The 15033-nt window shown below is 36.5% G+C and overlaps 1 protein-coding gene across 3 annotated transcripts in view; it reads right to left on the bottom strand.

Annotated features, from left to right (window-relative positions):
- Window positions 1–15033, bottom strand: part of FASTKD2 (FAST kinase domains 2) — a 32846-nt gene that overhangs the window by 16813 nt on the left and 1000 nt on the right. For all 3 annotated transcript variants that reach the window (XM_073019980.1, XM_007966001.3, XM_007965999.3), the window contains exons 2-7: window positions 14059–14886; window positions 11349–11452; window positions 10546–10654; window positions 9847–9970; window positions 9552–9691; window positions 7509–7681 (exon numbers count right to left, since the gene is read on the bottom strand). In XM_073019980.1, the coding sequence (XP_072876081.1) occupies window positions 7509–7681; window positions 9552–9691; window positions 9847–9970; window positions 10546–10654; window positions 11349–11452; window positions 14059–14787 (1379 nt within the window). In that variant the 5' untranslated portion in view covers window positions 14788–14886. The remainder of the gene's footprint in view (window positions 1–7508; window positions 7682–9551; window positions 9692–9846; window positions 9971–10545; window positions 10655–11348; window positions 11453–14058; window positions 14887–15033) is intronic.

The following is a 15033-nucleotide window of genomic DNA, read 5'->3' as shown; positions in this document are numbered from 1 at the left end:
TACCTCCCTCCTGTTGTGACAGCTAAAAACCGTCTCCATACATTGCCAAATATCCCCTGGGAGGCAAAAATCAGCCCTCTTTGAGAACCATTAGGTTAAATGAAAGCAGAATAGACAGACAAAAAGACAAATTCATGATTCTCCTCCTGTACTAATTCTACTACTGCTATTTTATTAAATGTCTCAGCCTTTGTTACCTTTGTTATCCCCCCACCTATTTCCAACATAACAATTTTGTTGGAACAAGTTATCTCTTGGATTGCCTAGAGTCACGTGAAAAACTCTTACCTGCCCAGTACTTACTCTCTTAATCCCTCTGGGCCTGTTTCTGGAGTTTTAATTACCACTTAGCTTGATATTATTTGTCTAGAAAGAGCAAGGCATCAATGGGAGCCAGCCTCAGAAGAAAATCAAGCCAGGGGAGTATAGGGAGGCTGAATTTGGGGGATATTTTTCAACCTTTATTAAATGTCTACTCTTTGGCAGGTCCTGTACTAAGTTCAGAAAAACGGGCAGCTGGGTCTGACTCTGGAGAGCTTACCAACTGAGGAGCAGAGACAGATTTACTGCCACAACAAATGATGTGACACTTGTCATATCTTACCCAATCTCTGGTGGAGCCTTGACAACAAGTCAAGTCTCCACCAGAGATTGGGTAAGACATGACAAGCACAGGGACCCTGATGGGGACAATTAGGGAAGACACAGGAAATGCAGTATAAGCTGAGTCTGTCCATTCAGTGGACAGTACAGTGGGAAGCTGCTTTTTAGTTGGCCTGACACCACTTCATTGATTAACTGCCCTTAAGGGATGGGCATTTGACCCAAACTCAGTCAATCAGATGTTCTCTTTTAGAAATCTAAATCTGGAGGGAAAACTAAAAGGAAAGCAAGCAGCTGGAGTCAAGTCATTTGATGGCAAACAGATGGCCTGTGCATCTTGCCACTGAGACCTTCAAAACTGCCCTAGTTTGTTCCCCCAATGCCTGTGTGACCTACACTCTAATTTTTTTCAAATCTAAAAATTACTATGTGCTGGGCATTGTCATAAGAACTTGACACAGATTAACTCATTTAATCCTAGTAACAACCCAGTGAGATTAGACACAGCTCATCTCCATTTTAATAAGTGAACAAACTGAGGCACAGATAAGTAATTTGCCAAAAGCCAAGCAGCTAACAAATGGCAATGACGAAACTCAAACCTAGGCAAGACTCAAACCTAGCTCTAGAGTCCATGCTTTTAATCACTCTTTTAACAAATGACATTTTATATGTTTTTCTGATTTTTAATGAACCGTGAGTGATCCAAAGAGTAAGAAAAGATGTTCTGGGTGGAAAGCAGAGGTATGAAAGAAGCTGGCACGTTTGAGGAATTACTGTATTTAATAATAGAAATGCATGGCTATGGTTAAAATGAAAAGAATAGAAAGCAGCAGCTTGAGACCAAATGAATAGTTAAGGTCAAAACTGAACTACAAGAAGGTCCAGCTCTCACAGCTTCTCAGAATCATTGATTTAACAAGGACACATAGACAAAAATACCTTATGAAAAGTCCAGAAACCAATTAAGAGATTGTCATACTCCAGACAAGAACAAAATCAAGAAGAGTTGCACTGCAACAGGTTAGAAGGACATTTTACCCAGGTTAGCCCCTCTCCAAAGCCGGCACAGCTCAGCACCAAAGAAATCACCTTGGCCTAGGACTTCTCCCTTGGAGGAAGAGAACAGAGTGGGCAACCAACATTTGGCTTTTTCGGTGTGCAGCCCTAGGGGCTGATTTCCGTCTCAACTCACATGGAATACTAACAAAACCAGCAGGGTTCAGATGACTGAGGGCAGTTAAGAACAAAGGAAAAGGGGTGGACAGCTTCCTGCACCCAAATCTCATCTCAAATTTTAATCCCCACATATTGAGGGAGAGACCTGGTGGGAGGTGACTGGATCATGGGGGCAGTTTCCCCATGCTGTTCTCGTAATAGTGAGGGAGTTCTCACAAGAGCTGATGGCTTAAAGTGTGGCACTTCCTTGCCCTTTCTCTTGCTCTCCTGTCACCTTGCGAAGGTGACTGCTTCCCCTTTGCCTTCCGCCATAATTATAAGTCTCCTGAGACCTCCCCAGTTATGTGGAACTGTTGGTCAATTAAACCCCTTTTCTTTATAAATTACACAGTCTTAGGTAGTACAGCAATGTGAGAATAGACTAATACATTCCCCAGTTAAAAGACACAAAATGGCTGAATGGATTAAAAAAAAAGACCAAACTGTAACTTGTCTACAAGATACTCACTTTAGATTCAAGGACATACACATAATTTGATAGTGAAGAAATGGATAAAGATATTCCATGCAAATGGTAACCAAAAGATAGCAAAGGTAGCCATACTTATATCAGACAAAATACACTTTAAGTTAAAAATTGTCACAAGGACAAACAAGGTCATTTTATAATGATAAGAGGGTCAATTCATCAGAAAAACAGATCTGAAGGGAAAAACAGATGATACAATAATAGTAGGAAACTTCAATAACCCCACTTTCAATAAGTTATAGACCATCCAGACCGAAATCAAAGAAAACAAAGGAAGAACACTATAGATCAGTGGTCCCAACCTTTTTGGCACTGGTTTTATGGAAGACAATTTTTCCACAGACTGGGGATGCCGGGGGTGTTTCATAAGGCATTAGATTCTCATAAGGAGCATGCAACCTAGAGCCTTCACATACGCAGTTCACAATAGGGTTCATGCTCCTAGGAGAATCTAATGCCATGGCTGATCTGACAGAACTCAGGCAGTAATGCTCACCCGCCACTCACCTCCTGCTGTGCAGCCAAGTTCCTAACAGGCCACAGACTGGTACCAGTCCATGGCCTGGGGGCCGGGGACCCCTGCTGCAGATGAAATGGCTGTAACAGACACATACAGAACATTCCAGCCAACAGCACCAGAACACACATTTTCCTCAAGTGCACACAGATCATTATCAAGGACAGACACTATATGTTAGGTCACAAAACAAGTCATAACAAATTTAGGAAAACTGAAATCAGACCAAGTATCCTTTCAGATCACAAAGAAATACAATTAGAAATCAACAGAGGGAAAACTAGAAAATTCACAAATATGTGGAAATTAAACAATACACTCTTCAACAACCAATGTTAAAGAAGAAATCAAATGGGAAATTAGAAAATATTTCAAGACAAATAAAATTGAAAACATAACATACCCAAAATGATGGGATGCAGAAAAAGCAGTACTAACAAGAAAACTTATAAACTTATTGTTTATAGCAATAAACACCTATCTTAGAAAAAAGAAAGGTATCAAAAAAAACCCTAAATTTACACCTCAAAGAACTGAAATAAGACAAATTAACTAGGCCCAAAGTTAGCAGAAGGAAGGAAATAATGAAGATTAGAACAGAAATAAATAAAATAGACAATAAAAAGTAGAAAAAATCAATAAAATGAAGAGTTGGTTTTATGAAAGATGAACAAAATTGACAAACCTTTAGCTAGACTGACAAAAAAAGAAAGACGACTCAATTAAATAAGAGACGAACAAAACATTATAACTAGAAGTAAAAACCAATGCCACAGAAATAAAAAAGGCTCATAAGAGACTATTATGAACAACTTTATGCCAACAAATTGGATAATCAAGAAGAAATGAATAAATTCCTAGAAAAATACAACCTACCAAGACTGAATTATAAAGAAATAGAAAATCTAAACAAACCAATAATGAATAAGGAAATTTAATCAGTAATCAAAAACTTCCCAACAATGAAAAAGGCCAGGACTAGATGGTTTCATTGCTGAATTCTACCAAACATTGTGAGAAGAATTAACAATACTTCTAATGTGCTTAAATTTTTCCAAACACCTGAAGACAGAGAACTCATTTTATGAGGCCAGCATTACCCTGATACCAAAGCCAGACACATGCATTATGACACAAGAAAGCTACAGGTCAATATCCCTGATGAACACAGATGTAAAAATCCTCAACAAAATATTAGGACTAGAAGGATCATTCAACATGAATAAAAGGAATTTACCCCTGGGAGGCAAAGACGGTTCAGTATACGCAAGTCAATTAATGAGATACACCACATTAACAGAATAAAGGAGAAAAATCATATGATCATCTAATTAGATGCAGAAAAGCCATCTGATGAAATTCAACAACATTTCATGTTAAGGGCTCTCAACAAATTAGTTATAGAAGAAATGTGCCTCACCATAGGTAAGATCATATATGAATAACCATAGCTAACATCATATTGGATGATGAAAAACAAATATTTTCTTCTAAGACCAGGAACAAGACAAGGATGCCTACTCTCATCACTTCTATTCAACAAGGTACTGGAAATCTTAGCCAGAGTAATTGTGCAAACAAAAGAAAAAGAAAGAAAAAACAACCAAATCAGAAAGGAAGCAGTAAAAATATCTGCTGTGTTCCTATACACTTAAAACAAACTATTCAAAAAGGAAATTGGGAAAACAATCTTGTTTATAATAGTATCAAAAAGCATAAAATCTTAGGAATAAACTTTTTTTCTTTTTTTTTTTTTTTTGAGACAGAGTCTTGCTCTGTCTCCCAGGCTGGAGTGCAGTGGCCGGATCTCTGCTCACTCCAAGCTCCGCCTCCCGGGTTCACGCCATTCTCCTGCCTCAGCCTCCCGAGTAGCTGGGACTACAGGCGCCCGCCACATCGCCCGGCTAGTTTTTTGTATTTTTTAGTAGAGACGGGGTTTCACCGTGTTAGCCAGGATGGTCTCAATCTCCTGACCTCGTGATCCACCCGTCTCGGCCTCCCAAAGTGCTGGGATTACAGGCTTGAGCCACCGCGCCCGGCAGGAATAAACTTAATCAAGGAGGTGAAAGACTTGTATACTGAAAACTACAAAAAAATGGATGAAAAAAATTAAAGACACAAATAAATGGAAGGACAGTCTGCGCTCATGGATTGAAATACTTAACACTGTTAAAATGTCCATATTAACCCAGGCAGTCTACAGATTCAGTGCAATCTCTATCAAAATTCCAATGGCATTTTTTTACAGATATAGAAAAAAAAATCTTAAAATTCATATAGGACCACAAAGGGATCTGAACTGCCAAAGCAATTCTGAAAAAGAACAGAGCTAGAAGTATCACATGTTCCGATTTCAAAATATATTACAAAGCTACAGTAATTAAAACAGTATGGTACTGGCATAAAAAAGACAAAGCTGCCAAGACTACACATAGTAAAAGAATATGCTCTTCAATAAAAGGTGTTGGGAAAACTGGATATCCACATGGAAAAGAATGAAAATTGGAACCTTATTTTGTAACATACACAAAAATCAACTCAAAATGGATTAAAGATTTAAACATAAGACCTAAAACTATAAAATTCCTAGAAGAAAATGTGTAGGAGAAGCCTCATGGCATTGATTTAGTTAGGCAATGATTTTTTTGGATATGATACCAAAAGTGCAAGCAACAAAAGCAGAAACAGACAAGGAGAACTATATCAAACTAAAAAGCTGCACAGCAAAGGAAACAGTTAACAAAGTGAAAAAGCAACCTACAGAATGGGAGAAAATATTTGCAAACCATACATATGATAAGGAGTTATTATCCAAAATATATAAGGAACTCCTGTAACTCATATATTTATGCTTATTGCCATAAGTTTATATAAAACTTAATGCTATAAGTTTTCTTATTAGTACTGCTTTTTCTGCATCCCATAATATATATATTTCATATATATTTATAGTATGTTTATATATTATAACATACTGTAACTCAATAGCAAAAATAATAATATGATTTAAAAATAGGTAAAGGACTTAAATATTTCTCCAAAAAGGACATACAAATGGCCAATAGGTATGTGAAAACATGGTCAACATCACCAATCATCAGGGAAATGCAAATCAAAACCACAATGAGATATCACTTTACACCTGTTAGGATGGCCATTATCAAAAAAACAAAACAAAACAAAACAAAATATAACAAGTGTTGGAGAAGATGTGTAAAAATTGGAACCCTTGCACAATGTTGATAGGAATACAAAATGGTGCATGGGAAACAATATGAAGGTTCCTTGAAAAATGTAAAAGTAGAACTACCACCTAGTAAAGAAAAGCCCAGGACCCAACTGCGTCACTGCTGAAATCTACCAAACATTTAAGGAAGAACTAATACCAATCCTACTCAAACTATTCCAAAAAGCAGGGAAGGAGGGAATACTTCCAAACTCATTCTACAAGTCCAGTATTACCCTGATACCAAAATCAGACAAAAACACATAAACAAACAAACAAACAAACAAAAAACTAGAGCACAATATCTTTGATGAAGATTGATGCAAAAATCCTCAAAAAAATACTAGCAAACCAAATTCAATAATACATTAGAAAGATTATTCATTATGACCAAGTGGGATTTATCCCTGGGATGCAAGGATGGTTCAACATATGCAAATCAATCAATATGATACATCATATCAACAGAATAAAGGATAAAAACCATATGATCATTTCAACTGATGCTAAAAAAAAAAAAGCATTTGGTAAAAGTAGAACCCTTGGTAAAAGCAGAATCCCTGTATGACCCAGGGATTTCACTTGTGGATATATTTCAATTCATAAGAATTGAAATAAGACTCTCAAAGAGACATCTGCACTCCCATGTTAACTGCAGCATTGTCTGCAATAGCCAAGATAGGGAAACAACCTAAACGTCCATCAACAGATGAATGGATAAAGAAAATGTGATATATACATATAATGGAATATTATTCAGCCTTAGAAGAAAATCCTGCCATATGCTACAACATGGATCAACTTGATGGGCATTATGCTAACTGAAATAGGCTAGTCATAGAAGGACAAATACCACATGACTCTGCTTATATAAAGTATCTAAAAAGGTCAGTCACAGAAACAGAGATTATAATGTTGGTTGTCAAGGGTGAGGAAAGGGGGAAATAGGGGAGTTGCTATTTAACAGGTATAAAGTTTCAGCTATGCAAGATGATTAAGTTCTAGAGATCCACTGTACAATATCATTATCTATATTGTTAATAATAAAGTCAGCAATATCGTACCGTACACTTTAAAATTTACTAAATGTTCTTACCATAATAAAAAAATCAAAAATTTTAAAAGACAGATTTTTCAATTTTTTAATAAAATTAAACTGAACTATGAACTCAGGAGCTGAGAGGATAAGCTGGGAGGGTTTGAAATGAAAACTTCCATGATAAATTAACTCATATATTATAAAGAACAAAGAAACAAACAAGACAAAGGACAGCAAATATAAAATAAAATTTTGTTTAACTTCATAAATGAGTAAGGAACACTATGTTTTATTTATTGGCATGGATGATGACTAGGGGTGTGTTCACTTGTAATAATTCATTAAGCTTATGATTTATAACCTTTTCTATACGTTATACGGCAATAAAAAAGGTAAAAAAAAACCAAGTACATACTCTTTGTTCTGGCATTTGTAGACATGATTGAGAGAAGAATAAGTATGAAGAATAGATAGAATGTTTTTCATGTTTAGGGATTCAGGATCTTCTACTATTCTCTTCATAAACAGGTCCATTAAACCAACATGTCGAAAGCCAAGGTTTTCAAATAAAATGAGGATAAAAAGAATCTTAAAAAGAGAAAATTGAGGGAAAACTCTTTAGTAATTACAGTATGCTAATAGTAATTTTTTAGATCTCAAAAAATCTAAGCAGCAATTCAACTGTCCTGATCAACAGAATATATCCTGAAACAGAATATCTCCCTGAAAAGGAACAATTATCTTTCCCTCACAAAATCTGTTCTATTAATTCTTGAATTGGGTACCAAGTTAATAAGCAATCTTTTTATAAGCTGAGAAGCTGGGCATACAATGATTTCTATATTTCCATCTGATTTAAAAATAAATCTTTTCCTACATGCTTTTCATACAACAGATCTGAAAATTACTTTTAAATATGCCTTTTCTGAAGGTTTTCAAAATGACCAACTCAATCTTGAACTCCTCGCATTTCCAAACTTAAATACTTCCTAGATTCTAACATGTATGATATAACCCCAAAATTTCTATATTTAACATTAATATCTATAAGTGAAAATGGAACTGAAACATTATGATTAAAATAAACTTTGAAGTTCACCTCTAATTTCCTTCTCAATCTTTCCATAACCAATTTCCACAGTAAACTCAGTATTTATCTTACTCTCCAAAATAAACTGAACCTAGAGATCTAACAGTTATCACCTATTTCATTGAAAAAGAAGTTTTTACCAGCTGCTTCATTAAATGTTTATATTCTTAACAGAGCTCCTGATTTTAAAGGCTTTTACTCTGGATAAAACAATGGATGTGATCATTAAGTAGTGACATTTTATTCTTCAAAAACCATAAGCCTGTCACGTCACCCATCTTTATTATTCAAAATCTAACAAGAACAAAGTATAAACATGGAAATGATGCTAAATATCTAACAAAAGTACCATACAACCCTTTTTTCTTTTTTCTTTTTTTTTCTGAGACGGAGTTTTGATCTTTGTTGCCCAGGCTGGAGTGCAGTGGCGCAATCTCAGCTCACTGCAACCTCCCCAGGTTCAAGTGGTCCTCCTGCCTCAGCCCCCCTAGTAGCTAGGATGACAGGGACACGCCACCATGCCCAGCTAATTTTTGTATTTTTAGTAGAGATGGGGTTTTGCCATGTTGGCCAGGCTGGTCTTGAACTCCTGACCTCAAGTGATCCACCCGCCTCGGCCTCCCAAAATGCTGGGATTACAGGCGTGAGCCACCGTGCCTGGCCCATACAACCCTTTAAAACCAAATAGAAGAGCAAATTTTTGTTTCAAATAGAAAGATGACCAAAAGATAGAATAGTATACAGATGGTCCTTGACTTATGGTGGGGTATATCCCAATAAACTCACCATAAACTGAAAATATTTTAAGTCAAAATGCATTTAATACATCCAACTTACTGAGCATCATAGCTTAGCCTAGCCTACCTTAAACATGCTTAGAACACTTACATTCACCTATAGTTGGGCAAAATGAGTTAACAAAAAGCCTATATTATAATAAAAGTGTTGAGTATCTCATGTAATTTATTGAATACAACATGCCTTGTTTATCCTCACGATTGTGCAGCTGATTGGGAGCTGCGACTTGCTGCCACTGCCCAGCATGAAAAGAGAGTATAATACAACATATCACTAACCCAGGAAAACATCAAAATTCAAAGTATGGTTTCTACTGAATGCGTATTGCTTTTGCAACATCAGAAAGTCAAAAAATATTAAGTCAAGCCATCCTAAGTTGGGGACCATTCATATTAGCAAGTAGCCCCCAGACAAGAATAAGGAGCAAAGTTTTCAAAAGTCAATAGAGCATTGGAATATTTTGGTATCTTAACTACTATAAAGGTGAAAGAGAAATACTTAAAATGCTAAATGAATTAGTATGTGTTTTAAAAGTTTGTGAGGCTGATTCTAAATTGTTAACGTACTCACTTTTTTCAACTTCCAGATGTCGAAAGTTGCAGCCACATAATCTGCGAGTCCATTGAAGAGATCTAAATTATAGTATTGGAGGTCTTTGCAGGACTGCAATATGTTGATTATTATTTTTGAAGGACACCCATGGATATTATCTTGAAGAATGAGTTAAATAAACAAAAATTACCAGATTGTTTTGAATACAACATGCTTTATTCTTTTTTCCATATAAAAGTAAAGTTTTTAAAACAAAAATAGTCTAAAACAGCAGCTCAGGTGTTACAAATGATGAAAGAAAAATTTCCCTTACCTAGGACCACCTTACTGCATTCATTCAGGAGTACAAGAGATCGGTGATTCATGGCAGCTAGTACCTCAAAAATGCGCTGGCTATTCAGAAGAGAAAATCTGTCTAATTCCCTCAAGGCTTTCATCTAAAGAAAAACAAACTTTAATTTAATTTACTATGTGTGGCAAAATAAATTAAACTTTTACTTTTATTGAGATAGGGTCTTGTGCTGTCACCCAGGTTGGAGCCTCAACCTCCCAGGCTCAAGTGATCCTCCTGCCTCGGCCTCCCATGTAGCTGGGACTACAGGCATGCACCGCCATGCCTGGCTAAATCTTTGATTTTTTTTTTTTTTTTTGCAAAGACAGGGTCTTGCTCAGTTACCCAGGCTGGTCTCAAACTCCTGGGATCAAGAGATCTCCCTGCCCTTGACATCTCAAAGTGCTGGGATTACAGGTGTGAGCCACCATGTCTAGCCTAAACTTTTATTTTTAAATAAAAAGGATGAAGTTTGGGTAATATGACCCAGACAAATAGATAAATATACACGTATATATACAGATAAATAAATATAAGGGTACTTCGATTCATTCACTTTAGCGAAGCTAAACCTAAAAGCCCAGCAATGCCCCCCTAGAAAATTGACTTCAGGCGGTAATAAAAGGTTATAAGAAATAATTTTTTCAAATCTCATCCACTAGAGAAAATTCACGTGTTTACCTCCAGTTTCCTCTTAAGAGCAATCGGTGCATCTTTACCAATGCACTTCATCACAACTTGTAATGTGAAGACATCTTCTATTTTCCAAACTTGCTGATCAACTAGTATTCTGTTATCAAACACAATAAATATTAAAATCATAGAATCTTCAAAGCAGAAGAAAAATCTTAAAATTTTATTTGGTCCAGCCCCTTCTTACAGGCAAGGATTATGAAGCCCAGAGAAATGATCTACCTGCCTGAGACAGTGTAAGTAGTTAAAGATCGAGAACCAATCTATTAATAGCGCTATTTTCTCTCACATTGTTGTGCTCTCTTTACTAATGAACAAATTATGTCAGGAGATTATAGTAACATATCCTAAGCATAGTCAATGTAAAAGGGAATTAAGTGTTACTCTCACTAATCTATGACATTAGATCATTTCAATCAATTTTAAAAATTCCTTTTCAAGCTGGGCCAGTGTCAACCCTCACACAGTCCCCGAATAACTACTATCTGAATTAAATATACATATCAATTCTCTCCTACCCCACATCAGTACTATGTTTTAAAATAAATTAATTTAGATTTCAATGTTACTCACATCTTTGTTATCATGGACCCTAAAAGAAGTATTTCCAGCCTTATGTCATCCAGAGTCAGGGTTTTAGGCTTAATAAGGCACGAAAGACTGTTAACTACCAACAAAGCCTTCCCAACTTCTCCCCTCAAGAAAGCAGTTTAGTTTTCATCTCCATTTTTTATTCCAGATATAAGAGGAACAAAGAAAACCACGTGCAGAAAGCGTAAGAGAGTTCTCACCTGAATCCCATTTGTAGAACATGAACATTCTTGCATGGCTCCATTACCTCCAAAACACTTGACAAAACTGAAAGGCATATCTCATCACACTCATTGATACGTTCCTATTGAAATATAATTTCAAAAACACTACAGGTGATGAGCCCATAGTAAACTATCTCACCCAAGCAAAACCCCTGAACTGATGTACTGAATAAAAGGATTGAGTATCAAACCAACAATTCTTACAGTCAGTCCACAATAAACAGCATCTTTGGGAAACAAAAAGTCATACTTACTGAATTTTCCAGCTAACTGATACACATCCTTTTATGCATCAACACTTTTTTACCTTCACCATTATCACTGAAAACACATTTGATATTTATTATATTCCACTACTTCTGAAACAACTTTTATTAAACATTATTGTTACCTCTTCTTGTAACTCAAGGTCATCACAAAGGCAAAAACAGTTAAAGTGCAGGAATATAAGAACTACTGAGGTACAGCAGGTAACTAGCCCGTCTCTAAAGATCCTTAAATGGTTGTGCTCTTACAATTTCCCTAGATCCTTTCCTGGGTATCAAGCTGAAACTTTAGTTGTGAATCTTCTAATTCACATCTCTACCACCACATTCTACCACCGCTATCTGGGTCTCAAGGGAAGCTTATACCCCACGGATTCTTCTTTCAGGTCCCTTTACTTAGGGTACTAAGTTTGATTCCAGAAATAATAGTGGGCATAATTTGGAAAGTGAATAGTAACAACACAGCTTAACTAGTAGTACTGTACAGTTTAATCACAACTAGTCTATACACCTCACAAAAGATCACATCTGAGGAAACTTAGCCTGAAGAGAGAGATGTTCTTTTGCTAACATTACATAACCAACAAATCACAGAGTCTTAAGTCAGAACCAGGTAATAAGAAATGGTTATCGTTAGAAGAAAAAAAAAGGTTTCTTTCCTATGAAAGGGTTTCCTTAACAATTTTACAGCATTCCATCAATATCTACTATGAAAGAAAAGACCACTTGTCTATGTGTCTGAAGGGCAAATTCACTGATGGCACACTGTCCTTTCACCTCTAAAATGTTTTTACATTATTCCAACAGGTCAGTGAGACACCATCATCCATACAGATGTTTTGACTACAAAAACCTACTACTCATACCTCACCAACAAAGATGTCACCCCGATGCGAATTATCTGTCCAAAATCTAGTAAGAGTATCACTGACCAGGTAAGGTGATTTATTATAGTCACTTTTAAATAACTACATAGGAACTAATATACAGCCTACAAATAAACAGGGATATTCTGTGGTCTAAACAAATACACACACATACATACTAAATAAAAATTAGTTAGTCCTTGAGGACATATGGAAATCACAGTAATGTAAAAAGTTAAAAACTTTCCCATAGCTATGAACCCAATTCTTGAATTCTATAGCAAGATAGGATATATGCCAGATTATCCCCAAGAAATTCCTGTCTTTTAAAAAATTATTATTATTATTTTCAGACAGGGTCTGGTTCTGTCACCCAATCATGGCTCATGGCAACTTCCACCTCCCAGGCTCAAGCGATACTCCCACCTCAGCCTCCAAAGTAGCTGGGACCACAGGCGAGTACATCACACCCAGCTAATTTTTGTATTTTTTGTAGAGATGGAGTCTCCCTATTTTGCCCAGGCTGGTCTCAAACTCCTGGGCTCAAGAGATCCTCCTGCCTTGGCTGTAATCCCAAAGTGCTGGGATTACAGGCATGAGCCACCACACCTGGCTAAAAAATTACTTCATTAACATTGAGTTTATAAGTCAGCAGTGTACTCTTAAAACATAAATGATTAACAAGCTAATCCTTCCTTCCTTACATTTGGCACCATTTCAGTGACATTAAACAGGACACTGGCATTCCTGCTTTAGACTAAAAATGGCTCCCTCCATCCAATTTCAACCTTCTTCCAATCCATTTTCCACTTACTCAGTGATCTAAAATACAAATTTGAGCACGTCAACCCATTGCTTAAAATTCTTCAATGGACTCCCATTGCCTACAGGATGAATGCATACTCCTTAGCTAGCCGTAAGAGGCTCTTTATGATTTGGTTCCTATTTTTCTAGCCTCTTGTTCTGCCCCAAACCTCTTGCCCCTCACTCCTCGCCTCTGATCACCATGTACAAAACTTGTTCCCACCCCTACAAACATACAACTCCATCATTCTGTGCTTCAGCTACACCAAACTACTTTCAGCTCTTCAAATTCGCCAAACTTTTCCTCTGGGAATCATAGGGCATGCAATCCTCTCTACTTGAAATACCATCCTCTTCACTATCATTCTGCTTATCAGTCTGGGCATCATCTACTGGGCCTGAATCCCAATTCTACCATGGACTAAATTCTCCTTTCCCCTTCCCTTCTCTCCTTCTTCAACTACCCAGGCTTTCTTTGTATATCTTGCATCTCTCCTCATTTTAGTTTCTTCACCACTACTCAACCCTGGGGATGGTAAATGGGGAAGGCTTTCATAAATTTCCATAGCAAAAGGAAGAAAATAACTAGCTAACTTAAGGCCTCTAAATCATATAATATATGTGCAGAAATAAATATAAAGGAAACTACCATTCGATAGTCTCTTTTAAGGAGGCTACATATCTATTTCCCTTCATTCTTTCAAAATATTCTAAACCAAGTAAATGCATGAAATCTCCTTTTTATTTTACCTGGGTCACCCTCAGCAAAGTCTGTACCAAAAGAGTGTTCTGAGGGATTCCAAGCTTCACTATGGCGTAAAGACTGAACAGTAGGTACTTATACTGTATGATCTTGGCTTCTCTCATCATATGTTCACAGAGCTGATTAAATGCAGGGTGGCTAAACATCAGTCGTTTTTCAAAGCGCTTCTGGTCATCAGACAGTCTTTTGGCAATTGTCCACATTGCTGTGAAATAGTTGCTACTAGGAAATGTAGGCGCTTTTGTAAATGCATCTAACACATCACTCAGCGAATTACATTCCTCAGACAGTTTTCTACTGCTGATACGGTTTGGTTTTGTTTCCTTGGTAAGAACATCTTCACTGGGGACTTCATGATGAAGGTTTACTTTCTTCAATTCACCATTAAATTTATCAACAGAGACAAGAGAATGCTTTGAGTCAAAAAACAGTCTTTTAGCATAAAGCAGTCTGTCAATTCTAAGGGTGGTTAGAGTGCTTATGCCCTTTGTTTGAAAGCCAACATCTGATTTTAAAATGAACGCATCCTGAAAGAGATATCTAAAGATATCAGTTGATCGCATTCTGTTATGAGAGTTATTTAAAATGTTCCAGTTTGAATGAACTATTTTTGGTTTGCAAAGTCCCAAAGGATACAGCCTCATAGTTCTGCTTGTTGGAACTAATGTACTGAATTGTCTAAGGTTCCATAAAAAGGAGCCTGCTTTGTTATTCATTTTGCTCTCCACTGAAACACTTCCAAACGGCTTTAATGTTGTCAATATGAAACCAACGTCGCTTCTACTAGTGAAAAAGAACACGTGCTGTGGTTTTTCCTGTAGGGGAAGAAGTAATTAAAAGAATAAAAATTAAAACAAAACTTTTACTTAAAGATATGAAATGCATTTAACAGAAGAGAAAATGTGGAACCTATGGGGTCATTAAAGATTTACATAAAACGGTAAAAGTATTTTTATCAAAAT

Source organism: Chlorocebus sabaeus, chromosome 10, assembly GCF_047675955.1.
Source record: "Chlorocebus sabaeus isolate Y175 chromosome 10, mChlSab1.0.hap1, whole genome shotgun sequence".
NCBI lineage: Eukaryota > Metazoa > Chordata > Mammalia > Primates > Cercopithecidae > Chlorocebus > Chlorocebus sabaeus.
This window is presented reverse-complemented; position numbering and strand designations above follow the sequence as displayed.